The following is a 23,921-nucleotide window of genomic DNA, read 5'->3' on the forward strand; positions in this document are numbered from 1 at the left end:
CACAGTTCAAAAGCATCAATTCTGCGGCGCTCAGCTTTCTTCACCGTCCAACTCTCACATCCATACATGACCACTGGAAAAACCATAGCCTTGACTAGACGGACTTTTGTTGGCAAAGTAATGTCTCTGCTTTTAAATATGCTATCTAGGTTGGCCATAACCTTCCTTCCAAGGAGTAAGCGTCTTTTAATTTCATGGCTGCAGTCACCATCAGCAGTGATTCTGGAGCCCAAAAAAGTCAAGTCTGACACTGTTTCCACTGTTTCCCCATCTATCTCCCATGGAGTGATGGGACCAGATGCCATGATCTTAGTTTTCTGAATGTTGAGCTTTAAGCCAACTTTTTCACTCTCCTCCTTCACCTTCATCAAGAGGCTCTTTAGTTCTTCTTCACTTTCTGCCATAAGGGTGGTGTCATCCGCATATCTGAGGTTATTGATATTTCTCCCGGCAATCTTGATTCCAGCTTGTGTTTCTTCCAGCCCAGCGTTTCTCATGATGTACTCTGCATATAAGTTAAATAAGCAGGGTGACAATATCTTGGTGAAAACCTACAGGAAAAACTGCCCCCTGTTGGTGGCAATGTAAATTACAGTGGCTGGGGAAAACAGTATGGAGGTTCCTCAAAAATTGAAAAATAGAACTTCCATGTGATCCAGCAATTTCACTTCTGGGAAGCAACCTAAGTGTTCATACATAAAAGAGTAAAGAAGATGTGATATCTATATACACAATGAAACCATATTCAGCCATAAAAAGATAAAATGTTTCCATTTGTCATAGCATGAATGGATCTAGAGGGTACTATAGTAAGTGAAATAAGTTAAACAGAGAAAGACAAATGTCATATGACCTCACTTACATGTGGAATCTAAAAACCAAATCAAACAGACAAAAAGTTAAAACAGAATCAAACAGTTGGCTCCTAGAGGAGAAGGGAGGATGCAAATAGGTATAGGGGATTAAGAGGTACAAACAGCTAGTTATAAAATTTTACAAGTCATGAGGATGCAATTTATAGCATAAGTAATATGATCAATAATATTGTAATAACATTGTATGGGGACAGATGATTACTAGACTTATCATGATGATCATTTCATAATGTACACAAATGTCAATAAAGTGCATTTTCACCTAAAAAATTTTTTAAAAAAATTACCACCCTCATAAAACTCATAATTTGATGGGAAATATATGCAAGTAAAAAGGCAATTAAAACACAGTGTGGTAAATATGCTATGATGTGGATGACACACAGAGTTATGCAAATATAAAGAAGGAACAATTTACCTGACCTTTAAGTGTTAGGAAGATTTTCTAAGAGGAAGTGACATCTAAGCAGAAACCTGAATAGATAGAGTTAGCCAGAGGTGAGAAAGATAATGTTCTATTTATAAAACTAAAAGTTCACTTTGGATAGAACTTAGTCTTTGGGCAAAAGTAACAAAAGAGCATAATGACAAGGTAAGCTGGGGCCATATTATTTTGACTCTTTCAGCCATGGAAGAAATTGGACTTTATTATGAAGACAATGAAAACTGAAGAACTCTAAGCAGGAATATTAGCGTTTTAAGAGGAATCACTATAGTGTGAAGAATGAATTGGAAGGGGTAGCTGTTGCAGAATCCTTGGAAGAAACCATAGAGGAGTTAGCAGTAAGGAGAGACCTAAGTAGATCCATTTGAGAGGTATTTAGCAGGTAGAATCAAAGAACCTTTGTGACTTATCACATGTATAAAATAAGCAAAGACAAGAAAGAATGAACAATACCTAAGTGTCTGGACTCAGCAACTGGTTAGATACTAGTGCCATTCACTGTATGGAACAAAGCAGGGCTGTGGTGCGGGATTTGAGTTGAGTTCAATTTGTGATTTATTAAGGGTAAATATTGTCGAGATGCTTGAATGGATACTTATGGGATATGCATCTCAGAAGAAAAATAAGGGATAAATATTCTAGAACTACTCATGTAAGAACTGTCAATCAAGCCAAGAGGATGAGAGGCTGATGAGAGCCAAAAGAAAACCAAAAAGCAGTACTCAAGAGCAGAGAACAGAAAGAGGAGGGGAGTATACGGACATAGAAACCAAGAATATATAGCATCTCAAAAGAGCAGAAATGATCGTAGGTGCCAAGTGCTGGAAGGAGAGGTCAAGTAAAATAAAGACTAAGAAGTATCCATTAGATGGTTTGACAGGAGGTGATAGGTGATAGTGTGGATTTTAGACACACCCAGAACAATGGCAAGATTTACAGCAACAGCAAGCCTATGAGACGGGTGCTAAAGCCTTTTACATGAGTAAGAGAGAATAATCAGCAAGTTGCTAGATGACAGGTTGGAAGAATTACAAAGTGAGTGCCAGAAGCCTCATGGGGGTTTTTATGAGTGCAGGGTATAATTCTAAATTAATTTTTAAAGGCATGATAATAAATTGCAGCCCAATAACAGACATCTATCACAAAGAGTATCTGCTCCCATCTTTATCTGAAACCATTACGTGAATTTTCTGCTTCATCCTGCAAAGTAAAAGGGTATTCCCATAGCTCTGTTGTGCTTTCTCTGATTAGGGATGCTATGACATTACTAGCTGAAAGTATTTTATTGTATCTTTTTATATTTCTGCTTATAATATAATTCTTACTTCCTGAAGTAAAATTCAAACTCATTTCCTGCTAAAAGGATATACATATATATCAGTGTGTCACACAAAGCTCACGAGGAAGTGTTAGGTGATTTTAGTAAGAATTATTTGCTCAAGTGGAGGCTGCAGTAAAAACTGCCAAGTCTGGAAATAGTTTTAAAAACAGGTACTTTCTCATGCCTAACTTAAAGAGCATTACACAATTACTCCTAAATTAAAGTGGTATATGGCACCTGTAATCTGATGATTCAAAGAATTTGCACTGCTCTTAATAAAGAAATAGCAAAGTCCTGAAGAGTTTTAGCTACCCCTATAGTCAGAACAGGATGAGCAGTTGCCTTGAATTAACCTTCCTTCAGCAGGTTTTCAAGTCAAATATACACCTTTTTAGTAACAAACACTTAAAAAATAGGTTTTAGACAACAAATCATGGAATTACATAACTGGAAAAGATTTAAGATATTACCTGACAATTGCTTTTTCCTTGATCACAAGCAGAACTTTATGTCTAAAAGAAACCATCCATCTGCAGAAGAAAACTGGCAAAAACTTTTGCCATGATGCTTGATACTGTTGAAAAAGACCAATAGGTAATATGCTCTCCTTGGAAACTAATGACTTCCACTCAGGTGCCACATTGAGGTTAGTCCTTAAGGCTGGAAATAAAGACCATACTGAGACACTGGGAAAGAATCAGCTCACTAAAATTCATTATTCTAGTTACTGTAAGAAAATTACTAGGAAGGTCACTGAGGGTCGTCTTCTCTACACAATCCATAGGAAAATTTTCTCTGACTTCCATAAGAAGATGAATAGTACCTCTAAAATCCACCATATGATACACTGTACAGTCTCTGCGCCTGATCAGCTCAGTTCAGTTCAGTTCAGTTCATTCGCACAGTCATGTCCGACTCTTTGCGACCCCATGGACTGCAGCATGCTAAGCTTCCCCATCCATCATCAACTCCCAGAGCCTACTCAAACTCATCTCCATTGAGTCAGTGATGCCATCCAACCATCTCATCCTCTATTGCCCCCTTCGTCTCTTGCCTTCAAACTTTCCCAGCATCAGGGTCTTTTCCAATGAGTCAGATCTTCACATCAGGTGGCCAAAGTATTGGAGGTGAAGCTTCAGCATCAGTCCTTCCAGTGAATATTCAGGACTGACTTCTTTTAGGATTGGCTTGGTTGGATCTTCTTGCTGTCCAAGGGACTCTCAAGAGTCCCCTGCAAAACCACAGTTCAAAAGCATCAATTCTTCAGCGCTCAGCTTTCTTTCTGGTCCAAATCCCACATCCATACATGACTACTGGAAAAATCATAGCTTTGACTAGATGGGCTTTTGTTGGCAAGGTAATGTCGCTGCTTTTTAATATGCTTTGTAGGTTGGTCATAGCTTTTCTTGCAAGGAGCAAGCGTCTTTTAATTTCACGGCTGCCGTCACCATCTGCAGTGATTTTGGAGCTCCAAAAAATAAAGTCTCTCACTGTTTCAATTGTTTCCCCATCTATTTGCCATGAAGCGACGGGACCAGATGCCATGATCTTAGTTTTCTGAATGTTGAGTTTTAAGCCAACTTCTTCACTTTCCTCTTTCACTTTCAGTTTAGTTCTTCACATTCTGCCATAAAGGTGGTGTCATCTGCATATCTGAGGTTATTGATATTTCTCCCGGCAATCTTGATTCCAGCATGGGCTTCATCCAGCCCAGCATTTCTCATGACGTACTCTGCATATAAGTTAAATAAACAGGGTGACAATATACAGCCTTGATGTATTCCTTTCCTGACTTGGAACCAGTCTCTTGTTCCATGTCCAGTTCTAACTGTTGCTTCTTGACCTGCACACAGATTTCTCAGGAGGCAGGTCAGGTGGTCTGGAACTCCCATCTCTTGAAGAATTTTCCACAGTTTGTTGTGATCCATGCAGTCAAAGGCTTTGGCATAGTCAATAAAGCAGAAGTAGATGTTTTTCTAGAACTCTCCCGCTTTTTTGATAATCCAACGGATGTTGGCAATTTGATCTCTGGTTCTTCTGCCTTTTCTAAAACCAGCTTGAACATCTTGAGGTTCACAATTCATGTACTGCTGAAGCCTGGCTTGGAGAGAATTTTGAGCATTACTTTACTAGCATGTGAGATGAGGGCAACTGTGTGGTAGTTTGAACATTCTTTGGCATTACCTTTCTTTGGGATTGGAATGAAAACTGACCTTTCCCAGTCCTGTGGCCAGTGCTGAGGTTTCCAGATTTGCTGGCATATTTAGTGCAGCACTTTCACAGCATCATTTTTTAGGATTTGAAATAGCTCACCTGAAATTCCATCACCTCCACTATCTTTGTTTGCAGTGATGCTTCCTAAGGCCCACTTGACTTCACATTCAGGATGTCTGGCTCTAGGTGAGTGATCACACCATCATGGTTATCTGGGTCATGAAGATCTTTTTTTGTATAGTTCTTCTCTGTATTCTTGCCACCTCTTCTTAATAGCTTCTGCTTCTGTTGCTGCTGCTGCTAAGTCGCTTCAGTCATGTCCAACCCAGTCTGTGCGACCCCATAGACAGCAGCCCACCAGGCTCCACCGTCCCTGGGATTCTCCAGGCAAGAACACTGGAGTGGGCTGCCATTTCCTTCTCCAATGCATGAAAGTGAAAAGTGAAAGTGAAGCCACTTAGTCGTGTCCAACTCTTCGCGACCCCATGGCCTGCAGCCTACCAGGCTCCTCCATCCATGGGATTTTCCAGGCAAGAGCACTGGAGTGGGGTGCCATCTGCTTCTGTTAGGTCCATACAATTCCTGTCCTTAATTGTGCCTATCTTTGCATGAAATGTTCCCTCATTATCGCTAATTTTCTTGGAAGAGATCCCTAGTCTTTCCCACTCTATTTTTTTTCCCTCTATTTCTCTGCATTAATCACTGAGGAAAGCTTTCTTATCTCTCCTTGCTATTCTTTCGAACTCTGCATTCAAATGGGTGTATCTTTCCTTTTCTCCTTTGCCTTTAGCTTCTCTTCTTTTCTTGGCTATTTGTGAGGCCTCCTCAGACAACCATTCTGTGTTTTTGCATTTCTCTTTCTTGGGGATGGTCTTGATCACTGCCTCCTGTACAATATCACAAGCCTCCATCCATAGTTCTTCAGGCACTCTGTCTATCAGATCTAATCCCTTGAATCTATTTGTCACTTCCACTGTATAATTGTAAGGGATTTGATTTAGGTCATACCTGAATGGTCTAGTGGTTTTCCTTACTTTCTTCAATTTAAGTCTGAATTTGGCAATAAGGAGTTTATGATCTGAGCCACAGTCAGCTCCTGGTCTTATTTTTGCTGACTACATAAAGCTTCTCCATCTTTGGCTGCAAAGAATATAATTAATCTGATTTTGTTACTGACCATCTGGTGATGTCCATGTGTCGAGTTTTCTCTTGTGTTGTTGGAAGAGGGTATCTGCTATGATCAGTGCATTCTCTTGGCAAAACTCTGTTAGCCTTTGACCTTCCTCGTTTTGTACTCCAAAGCCAAACTTGACTGTTACTCCAGGTATCTCTTGACCTCCTACTTTTGCATTCCAGTCCCCTATAATGAAAAGGACATCTTTTTTGGGTGTTAGTTTTAGAAGATCTTATAGGTCTTCATAGAACTGCTCAACTTCAGCTTCTTCAGCATTACTGGTTAGGGAATAGACTTGGATTACTGTTATATTGAATGGTTTGCCTTGGAAACAAACAGAGATCATTTTGTCATTTTTGAGATTGCATCCAAGTACTGCATTTCAGACTCTCTTGTTGACTATGATGGCTACTCCATTCCTTCTATAGTGGTCATCTGAGTTAAATTCACCCATTCCAGTTCATTTTAGTTCACTGATTCCTAAAATGTCAATGTTCACTCTTGCCATCTCCCGTTTGACCACTTCCAATTTGCCTTGATTCATGGACCTGACATTCCAGGTTCCTATGCAATATTGTTTTTTACAGCATCAAATGTTACTTCCATCACCACTCACATCCACAACTGGGTGTTGTTTTTTCTTTGGCTCTGTCTCTTCATTCTTTCTGGAGTTATTTCTCCACTGATCTCCAGTAGCATACTGGGCACCTACCGACCTGGGGAGATCATCTTTCAGTATCCTATCTTTTTGCCTTTTCATACTGTTCATACTGTTCCTGATATTATCCATTAATTATTTGCTAATCTCTTTGGGACTGCTCTAAAGTCTCCATACCATCAACATGGAAGAAGACAGTCAGAAAAACATAGCTGAAAATAAAATTATTGCAGAGAAAGGCAAAATGGAGGAAAGCATAGAAAAAACTCATACCTACCATACATACACAGGGATTTTGTGGTCCTTCTGGATGTGTGTGTGTGTGTGTGTGGTAAAAAATCCACCTGCCAATACAGGAGGTGCAAGAGATGTGGGTTCGTTCCTAGACTGGGAATATCCCCAGGAGAAGGAAATAGCAACACACTCCAGTACTCTTGAATGGAAAATTCCATGGACAGAGGAACCTGGTGGGCTACACTCCGTGGGATCGCAAAGAGTTGGACATGACTGAATGACTGAGCACGCATTCATGGGTGTATATAGCGTTCTTTCTCAATGTTTTCATCACACATAACCCTCTGTTTTAAACAGTGTATTAGTTATCTACTGAGGAAAGCAAATTATTCCAAAATGTGGCAATTTAAAAATACCAGATAATTATTATCTAATGGTTTCTGTGGATCAGGGATCTGAGCACAGTTTAACTGGGTCTTCTGGCTGAGGATCTCTCACAGGCTATAATCACCATATTGACTGAGCCTATAATCTTCTCCAGGCTTGCTATGGGGAGGATCTGTTTGCAAGCTCACTCATGTAGTTATGGGCAGGCCTCAGGTCCTTGCTGCCTGCTGTTGGCAGAGTTCCTTGCCAGATGGGTTTCTCCATAACACAGCTCCCAATGGGGCAGTTTGTTCCCCAGAATAAGGACTGGATGGAAAAGAGGAGATGGGGGAGGGGCAGGAAGGGGCGGGGAGGGAAGACAGAAGTCTAATCTTGGAATTAACAACCCATCATTTTTACGTACTCAATTCATTAGAAGTGAGCCACTAGATTCAACCAACACTTAAGGAGAGAAGAACACAAGGACTTGAATACCAGGAGTAGGGTCACTGGGACCATGCCAGACACTGCTGATTGCACACACAGTTACAATCATATTCTTATATGACACGGACACTTATTTACTATTATTGGGATCTGGGAGGAGAGAATGAGGCTTCGGGAGCTCCCTGGCAGTCCAGTGAGTGGTTAAAACTTCGCTTTCCAATGCAGGGGGTGCAGGTTCAATAACTGATTGGGGAGATAAGATCCCACATGCCTTGTGGCCAGAAAAACAAGACATAAAACAGAAGCAATATTGTAACAAATTTAATAAAAACTTTAAAAATGGTCCACATCAAAAAATTTTTAGAAGAAAAAAAAAAAAAATGGGGCTTCATTATACTTCCCGAAGCAAAATGGAACTGATTTTAACTTCCTTAGACTACAGCCATGGGTGCAGAAAATGGAATCAAATTTGTCTGTCAACCCTTAACCTTGGCCTTTTTTTGGCCAATCACTAAGGCCCTTTCTGAGGCTTCACTGTGAATGTGGATCCCTATCACTTCATTTTTTGCCTACAAACTCATTCTTACTACTTTTTAACCTAATACCTGCTTATTCCTGGAAAAGAGCAATGAGATCTTTAATCTTAAAATAATTTCATGGTCCTTATTATAATAGAGAGTGAAAGTTGCTCAGTAGTGTCCAACTCTTTGCGACCCCATGGACTATAGAGTCCATGGGATTCTCCAGGCCAGAATGCTGGAGTGGATAGCCTTTCCCTTCTCCAGGGGATCTTCCCAACACAGGGATCAAACCCAGGTCTCCCACATTGCAATGGATTCTTTACCAGTTGAGCCACAAGGGAAGCCCAAGAACTTGACTGAAAATTAGTTCCAACCAGAAATACTTAGTGTACACATCGAGGCCAAGACTTGCCTCCAGAACAAAGAAGGAAAAATAGAATTGAAAGAGTGAGGTTCCCACTGTGGACTCTTCCCAGGCTCTCAGTTCTACAAGCAGTGCTACACAATCAACCGATTTTTAATAAAAGTAGAAAAGGTCCAGACTATTGAGCAGAATTTGAAAAGATACATTTGGCAAGAAAAATAGCACTTACGGAAACATTAAAAACAAAGTAAACTAAATTCACAGAAATACATGGGCAAATCTGTTCTGACTGCCTCTTGATCCTTCTGGGCAAATGAGAACTTCCTGGGTAAGTACATATAAAAGCAGGCAGAGAAATCCATACAGCAAATGGCTCCAATCCAAGCCAATTTACACAGGTCACCATTTCTCAGCCCAGTACTTTCTTTGGGCTATGATGGAAGAGATAATGTATTACATATGCAACCATGTGATTTACTATCTACCCTGGCTTCAACCAAAGTCAGGGAAGAAGCATTGCTATGTGCAGTGCTATGCCCAGAAGCTTTCAAACTCAAGCTTAATTTAATTCTTTTTTTTTTTTAATTTAAATTCTTCCGCTCTCATGACCTCATCCTTTGCCTTTAGCAAACTCCTCCCCTAACCTTCCCAGAAGTAGGTGTTGACATGAACACTTATTTTTCTACTTCCAGTTATTACTTCACTCACACTAAAATATTACTTGCTTGGGAAGGGGGCCCTGTTGCCAAGGAAAACAGGAGTGCTTAAGTTCAGCCTCAGTTGGCGCCTCTATACTAACTGATTGAATTCCAGCTGTGTTCTTCACTCATCTCAATTTTGTACACCTAAAATGTAAAACAATTCCATGATACCTCTGATTTATTATACATTTTATCAATATCTTCCTAAGATCTCACTGACCTGTGTCTTTTCTCCTGAATTTACTAACTTACCTCATTTATTTCTATTAACCAGGGGTGATATTCAAAGTGTTTAGAACAGACATGGCATGAGAAGTACCATTCAGAATGGATGTATTCACCAAATTGGTATGTATACTAGTTGTAAAAAGAACTGAACCAAGGGCAGGCTACCATCAGTCTAACGAACCTTGGTACCATTCCTTTCTGCTATCAAATAGATTTCTCTTCCAATCAATCATTAACAACCTGATTGACCATCTAATATTATCACCATATACAAATGAGTATTAGAGTTAATGAGAAATTCATCTATGCCTTTTATGTCAAATTACAAGATAATGACTTGTTAATCATTTTATATCTATTCCCTTCATAGGAAGAAAGACACTGTGTTAGAAGGTGGAGAAGACTATTAAAGGCACTGTATATAGGAAGGATAAGTATGATATATTTGTTACTAAGAAGTAGAATTTATTTGTTACTAATACAGACACTAATCTATTCTGACTGTTACATCTTAGCTTTAAGATCTTTTCCTTGGAGTTTCCTATTTAGTTGCTTAATTCTGAGGCACATACTTCAGTGGCTTTCGAAATGAAGTCCATAAACTTCCTCATATTGTACACAAAATTTGAGACTCTGGGGAACAGGGTCCACAGTGATCATTAGATTCTCCAAAACTCCTGATGTCAGCCCTATCTTGTTGCAGATTTTTTTTTTTAATTGTTGCTGATGCTTAAGTAATCTATACATTTAGGCTACAACCATGACAGGTAATCTCTTGTTGCTGACCTTGACTTGGATCTCCTAGTCCAAGATTCTTACCTTATCTTCGTAATGCATCATCACCCATTGTCTGGCCATGATTAAACGTGTCTGTAACCTGCTTCCTGAACCAGCTCTAGAAATTTCTTTGATCCCAGGGAGATCAATCTCTATAACTGGTGATTGGTACTCAAAGTGAGTGAGTGAGTGATAGTGATAGTCGCTTAGTAGTGTCCAGATCTTTGCTACCCCATGGACTATAAGGAAGTACTCAAAAAGTGTATTTTTAAATAAATAAGGCCAAGTTCAGGAAAATTAACAATGTCAATAGTCTGGTTTTATCTGAGACCCTGTTCCTAAGAAACATAAAGAGAAATGGCTATTGTGAATTTTAATTAAGAACTGTCCCACAGCTTGAGGGTCTAAGTAATAAGTAAATTCCCTGGAAGCAATTCACCAAATGGGTGCACAAATTTAGCTTCCTCACTAGTTTAGGTTATTGAATTTTCATAAATTTACCCTAAACTGACTCACCTGTAGATAGTGTAGTGAAATGATAATCAACACCATCTTCTCCAGACACTTAAATTGTTTAAGAGGCTGACTTAGCTTTCTCCTTTCTTCTGAAATTTGTATGTGCATTAACTTGACATAATCCCCACATAAATATCACATCTGTTGCTCGCTTAACACCTATAAAATCTTAATTATTCCTCAGTTTTATGTACATTCACATATTCAGTTAAGATGACTTTGTAAGGTTCCTTTTATACATACTGCTGCAATTTCTTCTCCCTGGGTAGTTGTAAGATTCATTACATACATACTTCTACAATTTCTCTTCCCTGAGTAGTTACTCATAACTTTATCATCAGTGAATTATTTTAGGTGCTTAACTTTAAAAGTTTGCACATCAAATTCTCTAATAAAAGTAAATGGCTTAACTAATAAATAGATTTGATTATCTAATAATTAACATTTATATATATACATATATGTATATAAATATATTGAATAATATCTATTATATATAATTTATGTTTTCAAATATATCACAATAACATAATACATGTTAAAAATAGTATATGAAGAGATGAAGCAAACAAATCTATTAATTTTTTTGCTAAAAGAATACAATCATTTTATATGTGATACATATTTTTTCCTATTAACTGTACATGATGTTGAATATTTTACACTTCTCAACATACCTGGGAACCATCATCATAATCTTTTAAAATATGTATTTTTAAGGAGAGATAATTAAAATATTAGGCTACAAAATATAAGTTAAAATCTAATAACCCTTCACTTTCTTCAAATTTTTTTTATTTTATTGATCTTTTATTATAAATGATGCAATACAGTATTTTTTTAATGAGGTAAGAACATTCCTTTAATATGTTGCTTAAATCAGGACTGGTCTTTGAGCATCACTGATGAAAACAAAGAAAAGAATAGCTTATTGCATTCATAAAGATGTGTTCCAATAGCTTTTGAGCCAGGTACTATGTATTACATGCATTGATTTCACTTCTAAATAAAGTAAGTTTATGATTATGTATGATGTTTTATGACATAGAGAGTTAATATTTATTGAAAACCTACAAGTGCCAAGCATTGATTTCGGTATTTTTTATGAAGTTGATAGTAATTATTATAATTGATGATAATGTAATAAGATCATTGCCATAAAGTATATCACTTCATTATATTAACCAAAGTACCTGCTGCTATTATAACAACTGATATTTAATGAGAGCTAAAGATTTGAGAAACTAAAGTGTTATGTTTTCAGTTATTATAACAGCAACTTGTATTTATCAGGAGCTCATTATATAGCAGGCACTACATCAATTTTTTTGTTATCTCTGATTGTCACAGCAACACAAAGGTAGGTACACATATCCCCATTTTATGTTGGAGGAACTCAGGCTAAGGAAGTAAAGTTTACCTAGGGTGACACAGTTAAAGGGTGTCAGGACAAAAGTCCATGCTCTTTCTACTACACCACATTGCCTTCTATATCAAGCAAAACTAAAGGCAACCAAGATTTTTGGCAATCTTACGTTTAATTTAGCTTGTTACTCCAATTTAGAAGCATGCATTTCCCCCAGATTAACAATAATAATGAGGAAAGTGATAACAGTAATATAATAAGAACCCTCTCACAACAACCTATCTCTAAAAAAAAAGGAAGAAAAAAAGGAAACTAACTTTTTTGAGTTATTTCTGCCAATAAGTAGCTACAATGGGGTACAATCCAGATATCTGATTCCTGGGTCAGAATTCTTCCCCAGTAACAAGCTGAGGATGAGATGGCTGAATGGCATCACCGATGCAATGGAGATGAACTTGGGCAAAATCTAGGAGATGGTGAGGGACAAGGAGGCCTGGCACGCTGCAGTCCATGGGGTCATGAAGAGTCAGACCTGACTGAACAACTGAACAACAAAAACAACAAGAATAACAAGCTAATAAACTAACAAGAGAGTTGAAATAAGCAACTATGAACAATGATCACAGAACACCTGGTAAGTGTGTCAAATCAATGTCAATTCTAGACAGATGATGACGCATTCCCATAGAGTAATAAGGATGCAACAGAATAATAAGGAGATCAAACCAATCAATCCTAAAGGAAATCAGTCCTGAATATTCATTGGAAGGACTGATGCTGAAGCTTCACCTCCAATACTTTGGCCACCTGATTGTGAAGAGCTGACTCATTGGAAAAGACGCTGAGGCTGGGAAAGATTGAAGGTGGGAGGAGAATGGGATGACAGAGGATGAGATGGCTAGATGGCAACACCAACTCGATGGACATGAGTTTGAATAAGCTCCGGGAGTTGGTGATGGACAGGGAAGCCTGGCATGCTGCAGTCCATGGGGTCTCAAAGAGTCGGACACGACTGAGTGACTGAACTGAACTGAATAAGGATGCAAAATTGAGTGTGGTTTTCATTAATGTTTTAAAATTTTATCAATTCAACCAACATTAGAAGTAAACCTGTGACAATTTAGACACACTGCACTATTTTACCTTTACATTAATATTATTAAAACTAAGTAATGCGCAACCAATAGTATTAAAAGCAGCCACTTGAGTCTTGTTGCTATACTGCCTCTAGCTAAATAAGTCTGTCTGTCTCTCTCTCTCTCAGTCTCCCTCCTTTTCTCCCTTTCTGTCTCTCTCACCAGCCTCCCGCCCCAGGTCAGCCCTCTTGACCAGACTCAGTCTTCATTTGTAGCTTTTCTTCTCACCAGTCCATTCTGGGCAATGAGCTCTGTGCCTCCCTCCCAGCCTTAGTAATTAATTGTGCTATTATTGTGAATTAAATGTACAAGCAAGTCAATGTTTAGCCTAATTAAGAGTGAAGCCAACAAATTATCTAAAGCACCACTCCAGCAGAATTTGCATTCAGACTTCTATTAGTAGCCAATCAGGCTTTTCAGCTATTGATTCAAGCACTTCCAGGCTTCCTTAAAAGCCTCGTACAGCTAGGCTTTCTCTCCACCCTAGCTCCTGAACCTTACACCAGGCCTCCATCCTTTACCAATCCTTAAATTCAATGTTTTATTACATACCACTGAAAGGAGTCTCAGAGCTCTTTTTTCATTTACTACAGTTTAAATGGATAGCTTTGCACTTAGTAATTTTGTCAGTTTAGGTTATAGGAAAACTGTATTGTTTAACATTATTAAAGACTATTTAAATTTTTTTCTTGTGATTTCCCAAAATAAATTAATCATCTTTCAAAACAGATACACAAACTCACAAAAATATTCCTTCCATAGCATGCAGCTACCAGTAGGTCAACCAACTTTGTATTTGAAGAGCAAACGAAAACCACAGTTCTTAACAATAAAAACATGTAGCAGGGCTCCTACTTCTAGATTACTGGTGACTAAAAAGAAGTCTGATTAACAAAACTAAAAGCTTTAGTGAAGGCTTTAAAAATAGTGAATTTAGTAAAGAAAAAAGTACTGCCTGGAGTAAAAAATTTCACCCTGATTTTTTATATTGGGCTGAAACCTACATCCCTAGCAACAGAAGCTGAGTCTTTTCTGATGCAATGTATGCACACCCTGATGGACCAGAATATGGTCATTCTTAAAAAAAAAGGATAAGAGGGTAACAGGCAAAGGCCTCGAGCAGGTGCACATGTGGACTTTACAAAGCATTTATTTTGGGGGGCTCCAAAATTACTGCTGATGGTGATTGCAGCCATGAAATTAAAAGACACTTACCCCTTGGAAGGAAGGTTATGGCCAACCTTGATAGCATATTACAAAGCAGAGACATTACTTTGCCAACAAAAGTCCATCTAGTCAAGGCTATGGTTTTTCCAGTGGTCATGTATGGATGTGAGAGTTGGACGGTGAAGAAAGCTGAGTGCCAAAGAATTGATGCTTTTGAACTGTGGTGTTGGAGAAGACTCTTGAGAGTCCCTTGGACTGTAAGGAGATCCAATCAATCCATCCTAAAGGAGATCAGTCCTGGGTGTTCATTGGAAGGACTGATGTTGAAGCTGAAACTCCAATACTTTGGCCACCTCATGCGAAGAGTTGACTCATTGGAAAAGACTGTAATGCTGAGTAGGATTGGGGGCAGGAGGAGAAGCGGACGACAGAGGATGAGATGGTTGGATGGCATCACTGACTCGATGGACATGGGTTTGAGTAGACTCCGGGAGTTGGTGAATGACAGGGAGGCCTGGTGTGCTGCAATTCATGGGGTCGCAAAGAGTTGGACATGACTGAGCGACTGAACTGAACTGATTAGATTTTGAATGATTTCATGCAACCTACAGACAAGTCTAGGCTAGTCTCTCACTTGTTTCTCTGATTCATCCTTGCTTCTGCTGCCCCCTCTATACATACAAGCCATGTATCTAGATTTTAAAATAGTGTCCATTTCAAATATCCCCTCCTGTCACCTCCCCTCAACCAACCGCCCTTACCACATCCCCCCTCACTGACAGTGCTCACCATGCTCATTCAGTGAGTACTCCAGATAATTTCTTACTAAAATGTAAAGAAAGAAAACAGAAGAGAGAGACAAAGTCTCTTCCACTGTCATCACACCCACCACCTAATTCTTAGCTCCATTTTCAAAACTGCCTGAATTACTTTGTCTTATTTCTCAAATTCTGTCATTGTAATACTTAACACATATTAATAAATATTTGTAAAACTCCCCTGGAAAAGGTTCTCTATCAGGAAAAATTAAACATTTCTTCGTGATTAACACTAGAAAACATCAGCTTCTTCATATCCTGCCCTAAATACTATGTACTCTTTGGACACTTATTCTAGTTCATGGAGGAATTTTTTATCAGTGAGTCAAATGTCTCATTTCTTCAGTGCTAAACACAATATTTATCCTTGTAACACTGGAATAAGTCCATAAATATAGAAGTGTATGTGTGCATAGAGATGTTTATATGCACTACATTTAAACCTGCTTTAGAACATAAAAGGGGCCAAACACATCAAAAAACAGGTACTTATTACAGAGCTCACTATGTGGATTTCTTAAAATGGCCATTAACCATCGACAGGGCTAATATTTCAACACCAAGTTTCAAAATTCAAAAGGGGGAGGAGACTTCTTTTCAAAGGAGTAACCCTGCCTGTGATACACTGAAAACAGGCAGTGATGAAAACATGCCCTTTGCTGCCATCAAGTGGTCCTTTTCAGAATCTTTTTATATACAAGCCTTAGTTTGGTTCAGTTCAGTCACTCAGGCGTGTCCCACTCTTGGCAACCCCTTGGACTGCAACATGCCAGGCATCCCGGTCCATCACCAATTCCCGGAGCTTACTCAAACTCACGTCCATAGAGTCAGTGATGCCATCCAACATCTCATCCTCTGTCGTCCCCTTCTCCTCCCGCCTTCAATCTTTCCCAGCATCAGGGTCTTTTCAAATGAGTCAGTTCTTCGCATCAGGTGGCCAAAGTATTGGAGTTTCAGCTTCAACATCAGTCCTTCCAATGAATGTTCAGGAATTATTTCCTTTAGGATGGACTGGTTGGATCTCCTTTCAGTCTAAGGGACTCTCAAGAGTCTTCTCCAACACCACAGTTCAAAAGCATCAATTCTTCGGTGCTAAGCTTTCTTTACAGTCCAACTCTCACAACCATACATGAGTACTGGAAAAACCATAGCTTTGACTAGACAGACCTTTGCTGGCAAAGTAATGCCTCTGCTTTTTAATATGCTGTCTAGGTTGGTCATAGCTTTTCTTCCAAGGAGCAAGCGTCTTTTAATTTCATGGCTGCAGTCATCACCTGCAGTGATTTTTGGAACCCCCAAAAATATAAGCCTTGATCTTGGTGCAAATGCTTTGCTTTCCCACCAGTTCATTTCTTACATATTACACATGTGGAAGAAAAGCTATGACAAACCTAGACAGTGTATTAAAAAGCAGAGACATCACTTTATAGACAAAAGTTCACATAGTCAAAGCTACAGTTTCTCCAGTAGTCATGTACAGATGTCAGAGACAGACCATAAAGAAGGCTGAGCACCAAAGAATTGATGCTTTTGAACTGTGTTGCTGGAGAAGACTCTTGAGATTCCCTTGGACTGCAAGGACATCAAACCAGTCCATCCTAAAGGAAATCAGTCCTGAATATTCATTGGAAGGACTGATGCTGAGGCTGAAGCTCCAATACTTCGGCCACCTGATGCGAAGAACTGAATTCATTTGAAAAGACCCTGATGCTGGAAAAGATTGAAGGCAAGAGGAGAAAGGGGCGACAGACGATGAGATGGTTGGATGGCATCACCAACTCAATGGACATGAGTCTGAGCAAACTCTGGGAGACAGTGAAGGACAGGGAGGCCTGGCGTGCTGCAGTCCATGGGGTCACAAAGAGTCGGATTGAGCGACTGAACAACACATGTGTTAGCCTTTGAGGGGTCTGAAAAGACCAGGTAAGCATTCCCTAAATTAGAGCTTAATACTTTCAATTCTAAAAAAATTCCATGAGTAAGAAGCTCTTCGGAAAGACAACGTTAAAAGGGGTTGGAAGTGTCCAAACACCGAAAACCCTTCCCAGCCCTACGTGACTCACTCAGTTTCTACTACGTGAGGTCCTCAATCTGGACCAGGAGCAGAGCCCTCCATTTCTGCCCACAGAGAATTTCTAATAGATTGGCTTTGACACACCTAATGAACACAGGTAATTTAAAAAATTGGAGAGAGATTCATTTGGAATCATTTTTAATCAAGTCCTGTAACTATAGGAGAAAATGGTTTCCTGTTTCTTTCCTATCTATGTCTCGCTGCCTTGAGGCTTCAGTCTTGTATGTAAACAAGGCAGCATACTATGGAATGTGATTACTACATAACCTTAATTTTAACTTGGTTGATTGCTTTGCCCCTTTTTCTTTGAGTATCTTTGTGTTTCTCTCCCAAGAGATAGTTAATTAAATACACAGTTGAATGAAAGGAGAAAGGATAATTGCTATTTTTAAAACACAGCAAAATGCCATGGCCGCAGCCTCTTCATTTCTGAGAACGACATTCATCTCAGAGTATTGGTTCTCTTGACTGGAACATGCAGCAGTATGATTTTCGTTATGAAACGAAAAGCCCCAGTAAATCAAAGTGGACACATTTTGAGAAGAGAGGGAACTAAATTGCTCTGTATTAGCAAACAGAAGCATTCTGGAAGTTATTTGGGGATGGGGAGGTGCTCCGGGGAGAAGCAGAAACTTCAAACTGGGAGAAAAGAGCAGCCAGGGAGATTTGGCGGGTGTTTTAAATCCAAAAGAAAATGTATGTGAAAACCATTCACCTGTGGCTCTGAGTTCTTGGAAGATTTTTGTGTTCCACCCAAGGCCTGCTCTAAATCAAACTTCCCAGATGCTCCCTGTGGCAGTGGTTCTGTGTCTCCAGCCCCTCCTTTTTCTCAGAGGCAGCTTGCAGGGCCAGCCGATGTGGAGGCTTCCGTTTCGGTTTCTCACTTAAACAGCCCACGTCCCTTGTCTCTAATCCCGACATGAAAGTGAAAACTCAAGTCCTTAAGTCCTGGCCTCAGTGTCACTTCACAGACTCACTGTCTTGCTGTTCAGATCCTTCTTCATTATTGGCCTCAGGGTTTTTCTTTATCTTTGGGTAAGCTCGACTATGCATTTATAAAGAGTGTATCAGGGTGTGGGGAAAACTGGACAGCTACAAGCAAAAAAATAAAACTGGACTCCTTTCCCAAACCATACACAAAAACTCAAAATGGATTGAAGACTTAAGTGTAAGACCTGAGACCATAAAACTCCCAGAAGAAAACACAGGCAGTATGTTCTTTTATATAAGTCTTAGAGAAAAATTTTTTGGATCTGTCTCCTCAGGCAAGGGAAACAAAAGTGAAAATAAACAAATGGGACTACATCAAACTATAAAACTTTTGTACAGGGAAGGAAACTATCAACAAAATGAAAAGGCCACCTACTCAATAGGAGAAGATATGTGCAAGCAATATATTTGATAAAGGGTCAATATTCAAAATATACAAAGAACTCATATAACTCAACATTAAAGAAAAAAGATTTAACAATGGGCAAAGGACCAGAATACACATTTGGTCTCTAAAGACACACAGATGACCAATAGGCACTTGAAAAGATGCTCATCATCACTAATCATCAGAGAAACACAAATAAAAACCACAATGAGATATTATCTCACATCTATCAGAATGACTATCATCAAAAACACAATAAATAACAAGTGTTGATGAGGAAGTGAAGAAAAGGGAACCCTTGTGCACTGTTGGTGGGAATGTACATTGGTGCCACAATGGAAAACAGTATGGAGGTTCCTCAAAAAAAATAAAAATAGAACTACCACATGATCTCGCATTTTTACTTCTGGGTATCTATATCCCAAAAATAAAAACACTAATTTGAAAAGATATATGCACCCCTATATTCAGTGCCCAATATTATTTATAATAACCAATACATGGAAAGAACCTAAATATCCATCCATATATGAATGGATAAAGAAGATGTGGCATTACATATACAATGGAATATTAATCTTAATAAAATAAATGGAACTTTGCCACTGCAACAAAATGGATGGATCTAGAGGGTATTGCACTAACGGAAATGAGTCAGAGAAAGACAAACACTGTATGATCTCACTTTTAGGTGCAATCTAAAAAACAAAACAGAGACACAAGAAAATAAAATGAAGAAAAGTTACAGATACAGAGAAACAACAGGTGTTTGTCAGAAGGGAGGGAGGTGATGGGGGTGAAATAGATGAAGGAGATTAAGAGGTATAAACTTCCAGTTATAAAATAAATAAGTCACAAATATGTAATATAAAGCATAAGGAATATGGTCTATAATACTGTGATAACTCTGTATAGGGACAGATGTTACTAGACTTATCATGGTGATCATTTCATAATGTATGCAATGCCAAATCATTTATGCAGTACATCTGAAACTGACATAATATTACCCACCAACTATACTTCAATCAGTCAGTGTCAATCACATATAAAAAATAAAAATAAACAAATAATATGAAATGAGAGGGGAAAAAGTCTAAGGCTGTATTGTATTTTTAAGCATGTCTTTTAGGAGGAGAGGTTTCAGGTTAGCTAGTCGGCCACCTTGTAAAAAGGAAATTGTTTATAAAATGTCTAGATGTAAAACTCTGCCCAGGCTGAGAGCCTTCTCTGCAGCAGAACCCTCACCTACAACCTCACACATTAATGGAAGATGAATTTAGTTTCATCTTGGTGACTTAACGAATAAAGAGGTTACGACAGCAGCACTTTGGTGGCAGGAGGTATGGAGTGGTAGGAGCAGAAGCAGCATCAAAGATGAGAGGAATAAGGATTGTCTGAACCTGGGTCCCTTTAGTCCATCTCTAATTCTCCTCTTACCCCCTTCATCTCATTGCCTCTCAGCTTAGCTCCCCACAGGCAGCTGAAGCCATGAGTGAGCATATACCTTAGGAAATTCATTGCAATGAGAACCCTAGGAGCAGGCAACTTGACTCTTACCAAGTAAGCTGTGGCTAAAACTATTGAGGTTCTGATCAGATAAATCTAGGGATTTTGTTCTTGGTCACAAGGGATCAAGGGATTCTGGTTGAGCCTAAATTTACAATCAATTCTAAAATTGGGGGGGAGAGGAGGAAAAAAGCAAATCATTCTAGGGAAACATCTTTTTTTCCTGTCTTAAATCCGAAATTCACTCTTTGTAGGCCTAATAGATTCTCTTTTAGATAGGAGTTCTAAACTACATCAACAAAAGTTTAGCCATCATAGAAAATCCTTGAAGTCCTCTTTGGAATGGTTCTAGACCAATATTCCTAGGAAGATTGAAAGACCAGTACACACAGGAATCCTCAATGCAAATAAGATACAGGGTAAAGAATCCTGAATTCCTCTCTACCACCAGCCATCCTCTGATAGAAAATCTGCCAATCATGGTATCTGTGAGCCTGCTATCCTTCCTGTACCCTCTAGCTCCATCATTCCCTGCCTTAAACAGGAGAAGCAATGCCTCAGATGACATGGAGCATCTACCTCAAAGGCACAGTGGTATCCACCTGCTCTGAGAACTGATTTTCCTCAAGGTTTGCAGTCTTACATTAAAGCTCTCACTAGTTCAAATGACATGTGTCAAAATAACTAATAATTAATAACGCATCTTTTATAAATGGAGATTTAATTTTTTAATCTGCAGAACTAAACCATTTTTCCTTTGGTTGGATTTCTTTTTCAGTGGCACCATTAAAAATGTCCTCGCAAGAAAAGATCCTTTTCAACAAAGATGCAGCCTATTGGTGAAGAGTTCAAGAATTACAGAAGAATATGAAATACTATATATAGTCTGAGAATAAAAGACAACCACCTTCAATTTTACTTAAGATAGATACACAAAAAATTCTAAACTATTCTCTTCCTGCACATACCTACTACTTCTTTCAATTTTCAAATTCAGTTTGAATGATAAAAATACAAAGAAAGGCTAACTGGCATATGGTGTTGGAACAACAGGATCAACCATCTCTCAAATGTGTGCTAACCTTAGGGCAGGCTGTATTACTAGAATTCACTAGTTAATGGCTCAACACCTTCTCTATTATTGCTTGAGTGATGAAACCTCTCTGGTCCTCAGTTTCTTATCTGTAAAATGGAGATAATAAAAATACCTATTTCAGAGGGACCTTGTGAGGTCTGAAACAATTCAGGCCTGTTACTGAGTGGTCAAATCTTGCTAGCTCTCACTAAAATTAGCTTTATTGTTAGCATCGAGTGCTTTACAATGTGCCAGAGAACCTGCATTGCTGCATTTATTACTTTTAAATCTGCTTCTTTCTTCAGAATAAGCACTTCTGGTTATTGCAGACCTCATTTAGTTCCATTTTAAAAAAAGAGTAGAATCAAATGAAAAGCCAACTTCTAAGCAAAGGATATATTTTATATACAAATGGTATTTAATATTTTATTTCCAGCAACAGCTTAGAAAGAGTAAGTTTTACATGGATCCCCTCCACTTCTGGTCCCAGGGGTGAGAATGCACAATTCTCCTCAGACTTTTTTTAAAACTATTTTGTATTGAGGTATAGTCAATTAACTAACAGTATTGTGATACTTTCAGGAGAACAGTGAAGGGACTCAGCCATACATATACATGTATCCATTCAGAGACTTTCAACTGTGTTAGGTAATTCCAAGAACACCATTACCCATTTCATTACACAGGTACTGCTCTAAGGCTGAGGCTTATTCTGACTAGCCATGGGTTAGACTCTGCAATTCCACTATTTAAAAATAGAGCCAGTATGAATGGCATCATTTGAAGCCCAAGAAATAACAGACGATGGATTTTAATAGCTTCCTAAAGCCTGAATGTTTGATCTATTAAACAATCACATTCTTGAATTTACCACTTGTGAGTATGGACTAAGGTATAACTCTTGTGAAATACCTGCTTTTCCTTGACTATTCATCTCCTTTAATGGTGGGGGGAAAAACTAATAAAGTTTTAATTGAGCTATCCCTCTCAGCATTGAACAGCGGTGGCTAAAATCTATACATAACATCAAAACAATTGCACTATAGAACTGAAGTGCTTGGACTACATTTAGAAGAAAAGGGTATTAGCTGGCTTTCCAATCTATTGGGGAGAATAGATCAAAACTTTCCTTAGGAACTGTTTCCGTGCACAACAAATATCTAAGGTGGTTTCTTATTGTCACTAATCTAATTCTTAACGCTGTAAATTAAGCCATTCTCCTTGTATTGTGCCCTTAAAACTTAAAAAGAGCAAACCAATAACTGGAAAAGTTTAAAAAAATCTACAGTCTACTTGTTAGCACATCTTCATGCCATGGTGATTTGATTAGTGATTTGATAAGTATAGATTACAACCCTGGACTTAATACAGGGTGGCCCACTTTTAAAATGGCCCATTTATAACAAAGGTCTCTCTGTTGGAACTACCAGAGAGTTTAAAAAAAAAATGCCACCAGTATAAAAAACTTTTTTTAGCCATGCATTGTAGAGCAATGAAATTGTAAACCTGGAGACCTTCATCTCATCACAGTGCTACTGATTGTGTGAATATAAACAAGCTAAGATTTCCTGATTCTCATACTCTGTCACTATAGTAAGATTACTGCCTGCTCTCAAACTACCCCAAGAGAAGACCTAATGAATAAGGAACACAATATAAGTATTATAAAATGCTATAAGCTTCTTGGAGAAAAGACTCTAAATGTCTTATGTAAGAAAAATGCATAAATATCTTTTAAGATAGAATATTTGTAATGAAGATTCAGGCTACCACAAACTAAAAAATTATTGAATTCTTACGAGTTTCAAATATAACACTCACCACAGGAGAAAGGGGAAAGATAACCTACCCCATTGTCCCATCCATTAGAAGAATTGTGTTGTATATGTGAGAAAAGATGAAGAGAAAGAGAATTGTGCTGAAGAACATTGTCATCCACGATCCGTGATCCTCACGAAACATTTTTAACCGGAGCAACTGACCTGCAATATAATTATTATTGGAAATCAGTGTACATTGCAACTCAAAATACATACAGCACTGTTTTATTTTAGTTAATTTCTTTTATCTCACTAATATTCAGAAGTCTTTGCCCCTAGCACTTGTCTTACAGGAGAAACTACTGCCTAAGGTCCTTTTTGCTCTTTTGTAAATAAATGATGAAGTCCAAGACAATCTCCACCTCATCATCCTAGAGCAAATACTAGCATGAAAATCTAGTGTACAGAGAGCACTCCTTACGCTGGCATGAAAATAAGATTAATTAGAACACTTACCTTATATTTTTTATTTCAGAAATATGTTTTTGGTTCATTTACTGAAACTACTTAAGTAAGGCAAATGGTAAAGATGTTGCATAAATTCTTAATTCTCTTTTGTTCCCACAGGCACATTCCCAGTACTGGTCAGATGATAGGCAAACTTCCCTTATAATAAAGTACATGAAAACGTGAACAGTAAAAATGAAGTCTCTATCATAAGAGACAGAAGGCTTATTAGCCTTACTCGTAGCTAAAATGTCCATACCACATGCAGGCTGGTGCACAAGTGTGTGGGG

At 38.5% G+C, this 23,921-nt stretch overlaps 1 protein-coding gene across 11 annotated transcripts in view; it reads right to left on the reverse strand.

Annotated features, from left to right (window-relative positions):
* The window catches only part of TMEM117 (transmembrane protein 117), a 543,516-nt gene that overhangs the window by 413,362 nt on the left and 106,233 nt on the right, over positions 1-23,921 (reverse strand). For 9 of the 11 annotated variants that reach the window (XM_081593589.1, XM_081593588.1, XM_081593586.1 and 6 more), the window contains one exon: positions 23,214-23,346. In XM_081593589.1, coding sequence (XP_081449715.1) covers positions 23,214-23,346 — 133 coding nt within the window. Of the gene's footprint in view, positions 1-23,185; positions 23,347-23,921 lie in introns of all 11 variants that reach the window. The other 2 variants (XM_081593592.1, XM_081593595.1) reach the window with 1 other exon arrangement.

This window comes from Giraffa tippelskirchi, chromosome 4 (genome assembly GCF_054371585.1).
Source record: "Giraffa tippelskirchi isolate mGirTip1 chromosome 4, T2T-mGirTip1v1.2.pri, whole genome shotgun sequence".
Taxonomy (NCBI): Eukaryota; Metazoa; Chordata; class Mammalia; order Artiodactyla; family Giraffidae; genus Giraffa; species Giraffa tippelskirchi.